General features: G+C 36.4%; 1 protein-coding gene across 1 annotated transcript; it reads left to right on the top strand.

Annotated features, from left to right (window-relative positions):
- Positions 1-11,035: 11,035 nt before the first annotated feature.
- LOC132137694 (immunoglobulin superfamily member 1-like) lies at positions 11,036-17,002 on the top strand (the record flags this gene model as incomplete). Its single annotated transcript, XM_059547657.1, has 5 exons — positions 11,036-11,145; positions 11,465-11,776; positions 11,919-12,203; positions 15,658-15,978; positions 16,692-17,002. Coding segments are annotated over exons 2-5 (1,128 nt in total), but the record flags the coding sequence as incomplete, so codon positions are not given.
- Between the last annotated feature and the right edge of the window lie 868 nt (positions 17,003-17,870).

Here is a 17,870-nt window from a genome sequence, read left to right as displayed (position 1 = left end):
GAAGACATTCTCAGACGAAACGAAACCATATTCCCGCCTGGGATGGGTCGGCACGGCATAGCCTAACGGTTACGCAACGAGAGCGGATCTGCCCGATGTCGGAAAAGCGGCTAAACATTTCCGTTTAAACCAAAACATCGCCTGTTTTTCTCATTAATCAGAAAGAAAAAAAACCTCTGAATTATTGCGCAGTTTGAAAGAACGCAAGCATCGCAATGCCAAGACCTTCTCTTCTCACTCTGATATTGGGTAAATTCTATTTTCAGTTCACTTGCTCTTTCTATTTTTTCATAAAAGGCGGAGATTAAAGTTTAAAATATAATGATATTGTATGTCACCATGTTATTATCACAGTAATATTTTAATCGTTAAAATAGTGATCCTTCTGCAGTCATTTCTTAGGTTTTCACTGAGCTTTTATGCTTTTATTTCCTGAAGCTAAACTGAAACTATGAAAATTGACTTTAAAATGATAATAATTAATTTATCTGTAGGGTGGATTAGGGTAATGTGGGACACTTTTAGCCATTTTGACTTGTGTATCATATTTCCATATGAAGCCAAAATTATATATCAAAATGTTATGCTCATGCTCAAATCTGGGACACTATGTTTTGGCTTATAAATAGTCATTTTCTTTTCTTTTTTTTTACAAAGTAAACTTCAGATTTTACATTCAGATTGAACTTAATGAAGATAGCAAAATAATTTAATGAACAATTTTTGAAAATAAATCAAATTTGGTAGGGGGAGAGCAGGGGCGAAAGTAAAATTTTTCAGAAAAACATCATTTTAAAAGATAATGTTGTAGACAGAGATATATTTCTGCTGTGGCCAGTAACTCAAACGTGTGGTCTATCAATACCAGGTGGTATTTTGTAGAAATGTAGAAAGACTTTAGTGTGATTTCACTTTGTACATAAGTTGCACAGATACTTTCGACCCAATCGGTTGGGACGAAAGTAATACAACACTATAAGTTAGATTTTTTTCTGTTACTCTTATTTTTCTTAAGTATACCTGATTGTGACCTTGTTAATTTGTAACTGCAAACATATTTAGTCCTTTATCTTTGCAAAAAAAATAAAATATTAAATTACATTTTCATATTTTCATTTTAAATGTAAGTTTCATCAGATGTCTCAAAACCTGACGGTATTTTTTTAATGTCAATTTCAATGTAATTTTATAAAACAATTTTTTCATCAGAATTTACAATATAAAAATTTTATTACATTAGCATAATAAAAAAACTCTAAACATAATGTAACAGTAGGCCTATTTATGTTTCCATCCAGTTGTTTTTATTGAGAAATTGAAAATTTGCATTAAAACATCTGGAAACACTACAAATTCATAGGTGGAGGTGTAAAGGCTAAGATATTGCTAAAACCTAAATAAATGCGACGTAGCAGCTGGCCGGAGAGTGATGTTCCTCTATTTCCAGAAACGACCCACAAAAACATCTGGATAAAACCAAACCTCTGTCTGTCTTTCTGACCCTCACTCAGACATATTCTTTTGGTATAATATGACAAACATTTTAATAAATAATGCAAGACACAGAAATTCACAATATAGCATGCACTGGAACTTTAAAATTAACAACTGTTACTTTCGTCCCAACAGGAACTCCTGACATTTAAACTCGATTTAATTTTATACTGAAGAAATCTGAAAATGCTAACTTTAGGATGTGTTAAAGCACTAAATAACCTGTAGAGTGATCATTACTGTGACACTTGAAACAAGAAAAAAAAAATAAGACTAATTTGAAAATATTACCGCTTCAATAATTTACAAAATTTGACAAAATTACATGTATGGCCTTTTACCTTCTTAATGCACATTTTATCAATTGAATAACATACAGTAGTATAATTAGGGCTGGGAATCGATTCCAAAAAGAATCGATTCCTCGATTCCGAGGCGTTGGGAATCGAGAGTCGATTCCAAAGATTGGAATCGATTCCATCAAGGGGAATCGACTCCTCATTCACAGTATTTTTCAGTTCAACTAAGCTATGGGTGTCTCTCTAACGAAAGGCTACATCCGACAAAGGCTGCACACATTTAAATTCAAGAAAATAAACAGAAAGAAAACGAGCCGGCACTGATCATTTGAATTTAAGGATGTACCTAAGCCATAATTACAACAGTTGTGAGATAAAAGATTATTTTCAATTTTGTATATATATATATATATACACTGTAAAACCCGAAAAGTTAACTTAACTCAAACCGTTTGAGTAAACCGATTGCCTTGATTTAAACCATGTAAGTTTTAAAACTTTGCATTCAAGTAATTAAGTGATTAACTAAGTGCTGATTGAGCATCAGTGATGAACAGCTGCTGTTAACAAACAGAATCACAGAAGAAAACAGAAACACAAGAACTACTACAACTGACTTCAGACACAGCCTTAGATGAAATCAACTGAAATAAAATACATGAAATCTCTCAAGATCTGATTAAACAACCCCACAAACAGCATCACCAGCTGCACTTATTAATAACCAGACTGACTTTATTTCTGTCAGACGTCTACAAAAGATCTTATTGAGAATGAACTAAGGTTTAGATGTTGATTTATTGTTTCATTTGAAGTAACCATGTTAGAGATCAGTGTTTGCTTTAGTTGGGCTCTTGACCCTTGACTTCTCTTTTAGTCTTTTCTCTGGCTGTTATAACCGTGTGTTTCTAAAACACATTTGTTGTAATTCAAAAGCCCAGAAGAAATGTCATCAGGTGCTAACCTGTACCTAGGTGTAGGTTGTTATACTTTATATTGGTGATGATAATCATCAATTATTGAACTGTACTGAGTCTAATCTCCAATGAAATAGGTGTTGTGTAATTTGATTGATTATAGTAAATGGATGCTAAGAGCCAGTGGTTCTGTGATAATCAGATAATACAAAGACTTTCCAAACAGTTTGGACTTCTATGGTGTCAATTAGTCACACACAGACATCAATAATCAGCATATGAACCTCAACAATGGTGACCATAAAAAAAAAATGCTGCAGAGCATGCTGGGAGCCATGGATGAGTTTTGTACTACAATAGTACCCAGCATGCATTGCAGCATGTTTTTTTGTCACCATTGTAGAGGTTCATATTCTGATTATTGATGTCTGTGTTTGACCAACTACTGGCATAGAAGAAAAATGTATGTGTACAAAATGTTTATGAAGTCATTTTTATATTAATTGAATATCACAGAACCACTGGCTCTTAGTGTCATTTTTACTAGGTCCACTTCTACTAATGACACCACACCTATTTCATCAGAGATTAGACTCAGTACGGATCAATAATAATGAATAATTATCATCACCAATATAAAGTATAACAACCTACATCTAGGTACAGGTTAACACCTGATGGCATTTCTTCTGGGTTTTTGGATTACAACAAATGTGTTTTAGAAACACACCGTTATAACAGCCAGAGAAAAGACTAAGACAGAAGTCAAGGGTCAAGAGCCCAACTAAAGCAAACACTGATCTCTAACATGGTTACTTCAAATGAAACAATAAATCAACATCTAAACCTTAGTTCATTCTCAATAAGATCTTCTGTAGACGTCTGACAGAAATAAAGTCAGTCTGGTTATTAATAAGTGCAGCTGGTGATGCTGTTTGTGGGGTTGTTTAATCAGATCTTGAGAGATTTCATGTATTTTATTTCAGTTGATTTCATCTAAGGCTGTGTCTGAAGTCAGTTGTAGTTCTTGCGTTTCTCTTTTCTTCTGTGATTCTGTTTGTTAACAGCAGGTGTTCATCACTAATTAACAATTATCACTCAGTTAATCACTTAATCACTTAATTGCAATGTATATCTTCTTTCAGTGAACTCAACTGAATTAAGTTCAGAGTACTCATAACTGTTAGTTTTAAAACTTAAATGGTTTAAGGCAATCGGTTTCCTCAAACGGTTTGAGTTAACATAACTTAAAGATATCTGTTTACTCAAACGGTTTGAGTTAACATAACTTGTCAGGTTTGAGTGAGGCTGTGTCTGAAGCCAGCTGTATTTCCTTTCTCTCTTTTCTTCAGTGATTCTGTTTGTTAACAGCAGGTGTTCATCACTAAAGCTCAATTATCACTCAATTAATCACTTAATTACTTAATTGCAATGCACATCTTCTTTCAGTGAACTCAACTGAATTAAGTTCAGAGTACTTATAACTGTTAGTTTTTTCAACTTAAATGGTTTAAGGCAATCGGTTTCCTCAAACAGTTTGAGTTAACATAACTTAAAGATATCTGTTTACTCAAACCGTTTGAGTTAAGTTTACTTGTCAGGTATTACAGTCAAGGCAATCGGTTTACTCAAACAATTTGAGTTAAGTTAAGATATTTGCAAAATCTGATGTCTAAATTCATCCGATATAATTTGATAAACATTTAGAACATTGTTTTATTTATAACAGATTTGTTGATTTTCTTGGCCACATTTCTGACATAATTTCCAGAAAGTCAAGTGATTTCAATAACTTGACACCCCTGCTTGAATTCAACACCAATCAATTTCAGTTTAATTATGTAAAATAAGAGATAAATGCACTGAAGCTTAGGTGTCCCACATTAGTCACAAATCCACCATATATATCTGTGTTGACATGACTGATAAAAAAAGAAAAAGACATTATCCAAGTTGACTGCTCTAAACAACTTTTTCTATTTCTGTAACTTCTAAAATACTAATGCAGATAGGCCTATATACAGTGATTATTTAAATATATATATATATATATATATATATATATATATATATGTATATATATATATATATATATATATTATTTTTAAATTATTGTTTATAATTACTCACTGAAACTTTCTGAAATGGTGTTTTTGCATAGTACCAGTGGTGTAAAATGCTTGAGTAATTTTACTTGATTACTTAAGTATTAATTTGGGGTATTTGTACTTCAAGTACAATTTAAACTGGTTACTTTGTCGCAAAAATTCTGACTTAAGTTGTAGTGGCGATCGTACCACAAAAAAAACAACACGTGAGCTAATTTGTCTCCAATGCGTAATGGTGCAAAAAAATCAGGTCTGCCATGGCACTCGATTAGCACTTTATTTTATGCAGAGTAGAATTACTTACTTAATGCTGCTTGCATTACTGATGTAAATTGAGCTCATACATATGCAAGCAACATTAAACATGATGCTAATAGCTGAACATGACAAAATCCATCATGAACATCCACACCTGCACGCATGCACGGTTGAAAAACTATATGGCTTGATCGTAATTCCCACCCACTGGTTCACCTGTGTCTTACTCATATAGCCTCCACAACTACCGTAATGCCCTGCCTATGCCCCCTAGTGTGCAGGTGGAAGAACGTCACCCCCATGCAACTTACCACCAACATATCAACATAACATAACACATATCAAAATTGGCTACAACAAACGTAATAACATAATTGTGAAGATGGATGAAGAACCAAACAGAGTTTTGTCTTTGTATTGCTTTAATTCTGTGCAGAGAATTATCTGGTTTACACACAGCTTGAGTCTGTGTGCAAAGAGATAACACACAGACTCAAAGCCCACCTTTTATAGTATGTAAAAAGATACATTGAAGGACAGATTAGTACCTTTGAGCCAATCATGTTGCTCAGTGCACATCACTCCATGACACATGCACATCTCATGCACATTACATGATAGATGTCTGGTCACTCTCAATACTGCCCGTCCCTGGTACACAGTTTCCCCTTAAATGTTGTTTTTTAACCTAAAGCAGTTGCGTGCACAAGTCAAATAAAATAACTCAACGTCCCTATGGACTATATATACTACCTTGATCATTGTATTTAAAAATATGCTTAAATGAGATTAATGCAATCAATGCAACATTAACAAAAGACGGGTGGTGTTAGCGCAGTGGATAAGACGCATGCCTGTGGTGTGGGAGACCCGGGTTCGAATCCACTGTGAACCGCCAGTGTGTCCCTGAGCAAGACACTTAACCCCTAGTTGCTCCAGAGGCGTGCGACCTCTGACATATATAGCAATTGTAAGTCGCTTTGGATAAAAGCGTCAGCTAAATGAATAAATGTAAATGTAACAAAATTAACTTGTACATTTACTTGATTACATTTCTGAGGGAAAAAAATGTAATTTTTACTCCTTACAATTTTATTTCATTTTAAAAAGTGCATTTTATTTGATCGTATGCACAATAAGCATGGTAAACTGAAGTTCAAATGTGCATGCTTGATGTGAGAACCAATGATCATTGTTTTCAAGCATCAAGTGCAAACATTTCTACTTCATTTTATGACTTTCATGAGGTAAATGTCTGGCTTCAAAAGTTTACTATCAAATCTGAGGAAGCATATTGAGGTAGCAAAGTCCCATTTCTCCCAAAAATGTAATATATCAGGTCTGAATAATGCAAGGGGACAGGACCACTTCACAAACCACATAAAGTGAACACGACTGTAAAGTTTAAAATAATGGTATTTGTAATTTCTTTTAATTGTTTTAATCTTTTCACTTAAGAATACACTGATTAATTTACAGAGGTTGTATGAGTTACTGTCTGTCATATACATTTTTGGACGTCCCATTCAATTGCATTAATCTAGGAGATGATTTTTTTTTTTACAGAATTTCCTATCAAAATGTCACTAACCACCCTTTCCCGTGGCCTGCAGCCAAAGCAGGCATCAGGCTGCTTCCGCTTGTAGCACAAGCCCAAACATTTCCTCCTTTTCTTCAGTGAGTAACAGACTTCTCTCAGTTTTCCACCTCAAGCCCCAGAGGTTGATATTAAGCAATCGCGGTCTCTGCACCTCTCTCTCACAGTTCTCTACTTCATTTAAAATCACAATATTATTTTTATAGCAATATCACTGCCCGTTCCTTCAAATGCTGTTGCCTTGGAGTCACCTCCAATGGTTCACAACATCCGGGTACAAATCCTGGCAAGTGTGGACATGGACCCCTCATCTAAGGCTATCACTAACAATTAATTGTGTAACAGAGCATTTGTGGATAATTCTGTTGATGAATCGGATAACTATGATTTATATTGATAGTATGAAAAATAGACCCAAAATACATATATAATAACATTGAGGCCGTGGTGATTGGTTTAAATGAAGCATGAAAAGCAATTAACTATAATATTCTATTGAACAAAACTTAACAATGTATTTTAAACAATGCTGTATGCACATAATATCAAAAGCCTTCAAAGGGCACCAACGTCCCGACGATTGCTTCTACATGTCACTATGCAATCTAGTCCTCGTTGGGCTAAACAACATTTAATTCAAATGTACACTTAATCTTTAATTTTTGGACAATTCTTTACAAGAGAAATGCTACAGCAATCATAAATCCTTGAATGTGGATATCAAAAGTTGCAAGTTTTTCATTACGTTCAGCCATTTCACCGAAATAATCTGTTCAGCCTTCCCCCAGGCAGCGTGAATTAAACAAGGGTTCATGATCATCACTTTCGATGCCCCACCTTCTCAGTTTTGCATTAGCCCATCGAAGTGGCTACTTGGAAAATTCTGGGGTAATGTTGTCTTTTCCCGGGCAAAGTTGTCCATCAGTTATGTTCATTTGCAGAAAAATATTCATATCGCAGACCCCTTCCCTCTGAAGAAATCGAAGACATAGGGCAGACCAGACCACAAGGACACTTTAGCATCGGACCCTTGTGCACGCACTGCACAGCACTGCCACCCCTCGAAACATTTCCCATTGGACTTTTTTCCTCTTTAAGGTTAAAATACTTCCACACCGCTGACATGGCTATTCTGTAAGTTACAGTTGTGGCCAAAAATATCAGCACCCTTGGTAAATGATTAATCTGCATTGTTAATCATTTTGATCTTTTATGTAAAAAAAAAAAAATCACAAAAACGTATCCTTTCATTGGATAATAAGAATTTAAAATGGGGGGAAATATCATTATGAAATAACGTTTTTTCTCAAAAAATATTGGCACCCCTAGAAATTCTTATGAATAAACTATCTCTGAAGTGAATTCCCATTCATATTCACAATTCTGAGCGTTCCAGCATGATTATAAACATGAGCAAAGCCCAAATTCCCTTAATCATCCATTTAAAAAAAAACAAAGAATATATTTCTGATGTCCAGCAAAAGATAGTTGAGCTTCACAAATTAGTGAAGTGGCTTTAAGAAAAGAGCTAGAGCAGTGAAAATTCCCATTTCCACCATCAGGGCAATAATTAAGAATTTCCAATCAACAGAAAATGTTACGGATCTGCCTGGAAGAGGACGTGCGTCTATATCGTCCTAATGCATGGTGCGAATGTCAGTTTGAGTGGCTAAAGACTCCAAGGACCACAGCTGGAGAATTGCAGAAAGTAGTTGAGTCTCGGGTTCAGAAAACCTTTAAAAGAAATTGTCAAACAGAACCTACATCACCACATGTTGTTTGGGATGGTTACAAGAAAAATTATCCTAGCTCGTCCAAAAACAAACTCCAGCATATTCAGTTATCAGACATGACTGGAACTTCAAATATGACTGGCTTCTATGGTGAAATTAAACAAAAAAAATTGCTTTTTAGCAGCAAACACTCAAGATGGGTTTGGTGAACACAAAGATAAAAAGTACCCGTTGTGTACAATGAAATATACAGCTTTATTTTTGATGTTGTGGGCCTATATTTCTGCTGGAGGTCCTGGACATCTTGTTTAGACACGTGGTATCTTTGATTCTATCAAATACGTACAGATAAAAAATCAGTAAGTGACTGACTTTGTTAGAAATCTTACAATAGGCCATGTTTGGATCTTTCAACCGTACAATAATTCAAACACAAACCTCAAAAACAACACAGAAATGGGTCACTGAGCACAAAACCAATCTTCTGCTATAGCCATTCCAGTCCTCTGACCTGAACCCTAATAGAAAATGAGAGGAGTGAACTGAAGAGGAGAAGCTGGGAATCTAAAGGATTCTGGAGTGATTCTGGATGAAGGAATGGTCTCTGATCTCTTGTCAGGTGTACTCTAACCTCATCAGGCATTATAAGAGAAAATGTAGAGCTGTTAAACTGGCAAATGGAGGTTTCAATAAGTATTGAATAAAAGGGTGCCATTAATTGTGGTCAATGTGTATTAGAGAAAAACATTTATTACATAATGATATTTCCCCCATTTTAAATTCATAATATCCAATGAAAGGATACATTTTTGTGAATTTTTAAAATAAAATATCAAAAGACGTGGGCAAGGGTCAGTCTGTACCCTTTATCACATATGTAACTCACACGGACTGCATACGCACTGCAGACAGAGTATTTGTGAAACAGGCGTAGCTCCACCTCACGTGGTGCCGTTGCAGCCACGCTTAACTCTCTGATTGGTCAGAATCATCCAGGACTTAGAGACGGCTGAGCATTTTGTACATCTGTGCTTAAGAATCTCGACACTGTATGGAAAGGGCAGTTTCACATCAGCCATCCCTACTTACAGGCTGTGAGTCAGATGCGCCAGATTGTTCTTGCAAAGCTGGAATTGGCCCACTTTACAAAAACAGCCACGGACACAATGCAGGCTACTGGTTCAGGAAACCGGCTACTGGTTCAGTCTTCATCCTCCATAACATGCGTTGCACATATCTTAATATTTGGGTTGAACTGTTCCAGAACAGTGTTGTAACTGTGTTACAACAGTGTTGGGGCAGCAGTGGCTCAGTGGTTCATGTAGGTTGTCTACAAACTGGAAGGTTGGTGGTTCAATCCCCGGCTCCACCTGACGAAGTGTCAAGGTGTCCTTGAGCAAGACATCAAACCCCAGCTGCTCCCGATGAGCTGGATGGCGCCTTGCATGGCTGTGTGTGAATGAATGAGTGAGTGGATGGGTGAATGTGAGGCAATTTGTAAAGCGCTTTGGATGACAATGGGGTCTGTTGAAAGCGCTTTATAAATGCAGTCCATTTAACTACAACTTAACCACTGATTTCTAGTGGTATCCTCTTTTGGAAGGCCAAATTAGTTTTGCTTTCACAACAAAACACACAGCATCTCCACGACATGGCAGCGGTGGCTGCAACAGCGAGAAGAAAAGTCACGCCGCCTTTCTTTGCGTGAACATTTGGGGCGGAGTTATGCAAATCTTTCCACATCGTGACGTAGAGATGAGTGGGCATGATAGAATGAGCCGTTTTAGGCAGGAATGGTTGACTCTTAACTTTAATAAGGAATAAACCTTTTTAATTGAGACTTTAGTCTTTGCAACTTTACAAATCTTCTTAATGCACCAAGAGCTTGTAACACTCCAGCGAGAAAGGAAAAACTGAAATCACATCATATGTCCCCCTTAAAACAAGAGATCGGTTTGAGACAATGCTGACTAATTAATAGGAGGCAATTATCAACTAGTACTGTCTAAAACTTATTTTTTTTAAATTGTTTTATTTGGTAATTCATATCTAAGTGTACAATATGTCTAAATGTCACTGGTTTTTTTCTGTGGTTGTTTTTTTCTTTTTCATCTCAACAGCCAGTGCTCTGACTTCAGTAACTGGTGAGTAACAGACTGTTAGTCACTCATTTTTACAACAGATATTATTCTAGCAGCATCATGACATAACCAGTCACTGTGTTGGGTAATTTGCAAGTTTAGTATGTTGTAAGATGTGAGTTGTATCATAATGGAGTTATTTTATTTTTTAGGAGGTGTTAGTATCAGACTGGTGAATGTTAATAATGACTGCTCTGGAAGAGTTGAGATCCTGTATAATGGCCAATGGGGGACAGTGTGTGATGATGTCTGGAACATGAATAATGCTGCTGTGGTGTGCAGACAGCTGGGATGTGGAAGAGCTGTTAGTGCACATGGCAGTGCTTATTTTGGCCAGGGTAGCCAGGGTAGTCAGATCTGGTTGGATGATGTGCGATGTTCAGGAAGTGAATCATCGCTCGTACAATGTTCACACGGAGGACTAGGAACACATAACTGTAATCATGGTGAAGATGCTGGTGTTGTTTGTACAGGTAAGCCAAATCTTTAAGATATTCACACATTATTCATTATTATTATAATTATTCACATTATCCTTCTTTTGGAACACATAACTGTGGTCATAGTGAAGATGCAGGCGTCATCTGCTTAGGTAAAAGTACATACATATTTTTTCAAATTACGTTTTTGCTGATACCTTGATGTTTTATGCAACATTTTATTGTTACATTTTTACAAGCATATTTAGTTGTCTAAAAATTTGAGGTAAGTGTTTTGAAAATGTACTTGCTTACAATAAAAAAACAACAGGATACTACAGCAATTAAAACAACATAAACTTTAAGAAAACTTGAAACAGAAAATAGGCTATGCATGTTTGGTGGTTTGCTCCCAACAATGTCAAACACATATGAAATACTTACAACATGCCAAAACTAAATTTTTGATTACATTGTACTTTTATTTTTAATTCCAAGTACCAGACATAAGGTTGGTCGGTGGGTCTGATTCATGCTGTGGGAGAGTGGAGATCCAGTATAATGGCCAGTTGGGAACCGTTTGTGATGATGACTGGGACATGAATGATGCTGCTGTGGTGTGCAGACAGACACAGTGTGGATCAGCCATCAGTGCTCCTCATGGAGCTGCCTTTGGTCAAGGCAATGGATCGATCTGGCTGGATGATGTTGGATGTTCAGGAAGTGAAAGAAACCTCACACAATGTCCACACAGAGGACTAGGAACACATAACTGTAATCATGGTGAAGATGCTGGTGTTGTTTGTTCAGGTAAGCCAAATCTTTAACATTTTCACATATTATTTAAGGGAGAATAGCCAACAAAAATTGCATTATTAAGCTAAATGAATGTGGTGTTTACATTACATTATGTCTTAACAAATTGTTTAAAATAAACACATTAATTTTGCAGGTGAGCTGCAGAGACCGACTCTTTCCCTGACCTCCACACATGCAGCTGTTTCTCCTGGAGAAAATATCCAGTTCAGTTGCACAACGCCTAAACCAAGATGCAAGGCTAATGCTGAATTCCAGCTCTTCAGAAACGGAGCATCTGTATCCTCCCAGACACATGATTCTAGTGTGACTTTCAACCTTGTTAATGTACACGTCTCTCATCAGGGCAGCTACAGCTGTCGTTACTCCTACCAAAACAACATCAAATCACCTTTGAGCAACACTTTTATCATCACTGTGGGTGAGTGCAGTCACATTAGTCTCATAGATTGCATGGATTAGTAACGTATGAGTTGGGGTACTTACTCGGACTCGAGTGCGGTCTCGAGTACAGTTTTTAAAGGACTTGGACTTGTCACGGGCTCCGATGCATTTTTACTCGAATTTGACTCAAGCCTTTTGGACTCGGAAATATGTCCAACCGAGTCCAGGGACAGTTGACGGAAATGTCACTGACTAAAGTTTAAGTCTTGTCCAGTACTTGAAAGTTGATGGGTTTCCATGTGCACACCGAAAGCGCGCGCCTCTCAGTCAGTGTGCGAATGCAGAATTATTTACCTTAATTTCTGTTTTTGCTACATACTTACATGAAAAGTTATGTCAAAATGCCCTTCTTGGAGACTGTTCATGTAAGTGCAGTCGGTTTTGTCTCAAGTGAACTTGAACAGTTGGGAGAAATACAGATGTGGTAAAATATTTGATCTATGCATCAGATCTTAAAGCAACAGTATAAACCTGCAGCCGCCAACTGTGTCATAAATGTTAATCAAACAAAAGAAAAGGAGAAAATCACTCACTGCTCTTGACTGAATCACTTATTAACTTTAAAAAGAATAATCTATATATAATGTAAACAGTGAAGATTATTTTTACATTAATTACTTAATGAAATATCTGTAGGCTATTTCTAGAAGCCTTTACTAGGCTACTACCTATTATTTATTTATTTATTTATTTATCATTTGGCTGGTAAGTAATACTTGGAGTATTTACTTGCCTTCAGTAAGCTTGAGAATGTTTTATTACATTAGTTCATTATTTCTTGCCTTTGTATTTTTGGCAGTTTCTAGCTTCAAAGAACAATAAATGTTCAAAACTTTTTGCAGCAATAGTTTTTATGGGTCCAAAATCACCTTGGGTGTGCATTATTTTCTAATAATTATTTTCCCTACTTAATGTTTAATGGTTCAAACACTGATAAAAAGAATAAGCAGACACAAACTAATTTTGATTTATTCAAAACTCATTTCATTAAAAAAATAATAGAAATGATATAAAGCTTGTTTTTTTTTTAGATAAAAGGTGCATTTTTTGCTTTTAATGTCTCATTCACCAAGATACCTCCTTTACCCCCACTCTTGAATTTATATATTTACTGTAACAATGAATAAAGTCAAGTCCCACCCTTTCATTTATCACATTCTAAAACCTGTTTGACTCTGAAATATGTCACAGAACATAAATCAATTCAGCCATAACTTCTGTTACATGACTTTAAGTTTGCTAAGCAAAGCAGGACAGGAATTTTTAAAAGGGTCATATGATGCGATTAAAAATGTTCCTTTCTCTTTGGAAAGTTAAAATCTTTCGGTGCATAAAGAAGATCTGCAAAGTAACAAAGACTAAAATCTCTAAATTCTTTATAAAAGTAAAGACTTGCCCACACCCTCCTAAAATGGTTCGTTCTAACACGGCCCCACATGTCTACGTCACGATGTGGAAAGATTTGGATAACGCGGACCAAATGACGTGACTTTGATTCTCGCTGAAGTATTGTTGTTGCCACCATGTCGTGGAGAGGCTGTGTTTCATTGTGAAAACAAAACTACTTTGTTTAGCCTTCCAAAAGAGGACATGACTAGAATGTTCATGTCTCAGAATGTATATATTTTTGTTTGTAAATTAACAATTGTAATACCATTACGTGAAAGTTACGCTTTTTTTTTATTCCCAAATGTGTCGAATCTGCTGATGTAATTACAACTGCTAAGTGATAGAAAAGGGAAGGGGGGGAGGCCGTTGTTAAAGAAATTAAAAATACAAATAATTTGCCAATCAGCTTTGAGTGTTCACTTTCATCGCTGAGGAGTGTTGAGGAAAGGAACATCATAGAGGAGGCTAGCCTCCCTTTTGCTATATCAACCAATTATAATAGAGATGTAAATTTCGTGCTATTAGTTTGAACGTCTCCTATACCAGCTGGGCTGATAATTTACCAAGTATTTATGAGTAGTGATACTGAATATTTGATCGCCAACAGATTTTCCAAGCTGTCATTCATACATACAAAAATAAAGGGAGCTAAACTATAGGCAACAGCAGTAGGCCTAATTAAATAGCACAACAGGCAGCTCTCTTTTAACACAGACTTTTAAGAAGGTATAGATGTTTGTTTCAAGTGATAGGACAGGTAAGTGAATTTAAATTATCTTTCTGTATGTGTATCGTTTAATTTACGTTTTTGACTAAAGCCACCAAAAAGCCATTTTAAAGTGGTTTAGCAAATAATAATAACAACAATCGGGAGGAATCCCCAGACCAATACAATTAGTGTGCCTCCTCTATTTTGAGCCGCTACTGGTGCAATAACAGCTTGGCAAGAACAGTCTGGTGTTTCTGACTCACAGCCTGTATGTATGTTTTCAAATTGAAAGAATTTGCCACTGATGATTCAAACGCATGTTTTGAGCTGTGTAGAGTAGAGCTTGTTGTTCTGTCACATGCTTGAGGTATTTGGCCAATCACACAGGAACACAACTGGATAGCTGATCAGTCAGAGCATCACAATGAAATTTGTAACAATTGATGCGTTTCAGAAAGATGTAAATTATGTGGAAAATAGTTGTTGTTTTTTTTACCTTAAACTGCATGTTTCTAGTTGTAAATGTTAAAACAATGTTAAAGGGATAGTTCACCAAAAATGAAAAGGACCCAGTGGTTTACTCACCCTCAAGCCATCCTAGGTGTATTTGAGATTCTTCTTTCAGAAAAATACAGTTGGAGTTGTATTAAATAAATTCAGGCTTTGTAATCCATGCTTTATACGCCACTCTCTTGTGAACGCTATATGACAGTTAACGGAAGCTAGAGGTTAAGGTTTATAAAGTTGTTATTACACACGCATTGTGCCGCTTCAGAAGGCTTTTATTAACCCCACGGAGCCATGTGGACTTCTTTTATAATAGATTTTTGCTAATTCTTTCCTTCAGATTTTGGCCTACCATCCACTCCCATTATAAAGCATATATTAGGCTGAACTTATTTAATAAAACTCTGATTGTATTCGCTTGAAAGAAGAATAACATAGGCTATACACCTAGAATGAGGGTGAGTCATGGGGTCATTTTCATTTTTGGGTAAACTATCCCTTTAAGATACTAATAAATAATTGAGTTTTGTTGGACTAGGACTCGGTTGTTTGGGACATGGACTTGAGTCCGACTCTGCCCATTTTGGATTCATCTCAGTCTCAATTGCTTAAAGACTCAGACTTGACTTTGACTCGACCCAACACTATGTATAAGTGAACTCATTCTGTAATGATGCTTTTTTAATAATTTGAGCCATTTCATAAAATGACTGTGTATTAAATCCTTCAAGGACAGGTTTTTGATGCTATTTTATTAGTTTAAAGTAGTTTTACCTGATAGTTTGAGTTTCTATAATCATGTAAATGTATTCTTCTTGTTTTCTAGTGAACTTGCAGCAGCCCAGTATTTTCCTCAGTGATCCTGATGGATTGTTTCACGTGGGGCCTCAGGGGCCAGTGATCATCAGGGGTCACAGTTTCACTATCATCTGTAACACTGACTCTCAGTTTCCTGGAGGATCTTTTCACCTGTTCAGAGGATCAAACATCACCAGGACTGAGTCAGCTGTCAGTCACTCTGCCTCCTTCTTCTTTCCTGAAGCAGATTATTCACACGAGGGAAACTACAGTTGTGTTTATGAAGTCAGTGTCTCATCACGCTCCTTCCGTTCATCTGCTTCTGAACTGCTGCTCATCACTGTTATAGGTACTTATAAACTCAAATCTTTTACCGCCAGTGTGTATATACACAAGTTGCTGCTAGCGACTGTATCAAGGATCAACCAAATTTCCAGATCCTTAGTAAAACGTGTCCTGATAATTTAGCACTTTCTCGTAATGAAAATAGTACCATGTGAATAAAAACAACATAACAACCTCTCTCTTCAGCATTTGACCCCTAGTGATAATAGTTATAATATACAGTATCTCACAAAAGTAACACATTTTAGCAACCATTTTAGTATATATCTTCTCAAGGGACAATACTATAGAAATGAAACTTGAATATATTTTGCAATAGTCAATGTCCTGCTTGTATAACAGTATAGATTTACTATCCTCTGGAAATAACTTAAAATACAGTCATTATTGTCAATATAACTGGCAACTTTTGTGAGATACTGTAGTAAAAGAAAACTTGTAAAACTCCTACCAAAACTACATCAAGTCACCTTTGAGTAACACTGTTATCACTGTAGAGGTGAGAGTGTTCGGTCTTGTCTCGTTGTCTACATCGTAGATTACATGCATGATTAATAATGTTAATGATAACATATAAGTTACTTTTTTTTTGCATTTGAAACATTTTGAAAAATGCCTGTGGATTAAATTTTGATCCCAACAAGACGCAGTTATTGAAGCCATTTTTATTTATTTGAAGAAAATTAACCATATAAATGTATTCTTCTTGTTTTCTAGTGAACTTGCAGCAGCCCAGTATTTCCCTCAGTGATCCTGATGGATGGTTTCACGTGGGGCCTCAGGGGCCAGTGATCACCAGGGGTCACAGTTTCACTATCATCTGTAACACTGACTCTCAGTTTCCTGGAGGATCTTTTCACCTGTTCAGAGGATCAAACATCATCAGGACTGAGTCAGCTGTCAATCACTCTGCCTCCTTCTTCTTTCCTGAGGCAGATTTTTCCCACGAGGGAAACTACAGTTGTGTTTATGAAGTCAGTGTCTCATCACGGTCCTTCCGTTCATCTGACTCTGAGCTGCTGCTCATCACTATCACAGGTAATGATGTATAAGAGTCTAAAAACAAGTTGAACTGCTGGTAATGAAAGTTTAACTCAAACACGTGTCTCTCTCAGCCTCCCTGCTTCCTGTCATTGGTGCTGGAGTGTCAGCTGTGCTGCTCTTATTGGCTGTCCTTATAATCATCCTCCTGCTGAAGAGGAGACAAAAGAAAAAGAACAAGGAAACTCATTTAAAGTGCTCTTTCACAAGAGGTAACATACTTGAGTTTTATAAAATAAGTCATATGATGTCTTCTATTTTATTTTTAACCTTTTCATCCCAAGTCACTTTTTTCTTTATAATTTTCCTGTAATTCTCCCTCTCTGTGCAATGTCTGTAGGTGCAGGTAATACATATGCAGGTGCCTCCCATGATAACAAAAATTAAGAAGATGATGAGGCTGATTATGAAAATTTAGAACTTGGTGAAAACATGGATCATAATGAATCTGAACAGGACTATATTAATGTGGACTCTGATCATTCTGAAGAGGACTATGTCAATATGAATGTTATAGAAAATTAAAGTTTATAACATTTATGAAAGCTGTTTTAACTAATAATACAATATTTGAAAGACTGGTCTTGACCTACCTGAAGAACATCACTGCACCCTTGATACATCTTGCAACACCTTGGACCTGGGAATTACGCAATGATCTTATGGGTGGACTTCAGCTCGGCCTTCAATACCATCTTGTTTGATCTTCTCTCGGACAAACTGACCCAACTCTCCATGCCCTCCCAAATCTGTCAGTGGACTGCCAGCTTCTTTAAAGACAGGCAACAGCTAGTGAGGCTGGGAAAACTCACATCTAGGACCCTGACGATCAGCACTGGTGCCCCTCAGGGATGT

This window comes from Carassius carassius, chromosome 1 (assembly GCF_963082965.1).
Source record: "Carassius carassius chromosome 1, fCarCar2.1, whole genome shotgun sequence".
Taxonomy (NCBI): Eukaryota; Metazoa; Chordata; class Actinopteri; order Cypriniformes; family Cyprinidae; genus Carassius; species Carassius carassius.
This window is presented reverse-complemented; position numbering and strand designations above follow the sequence as displayed.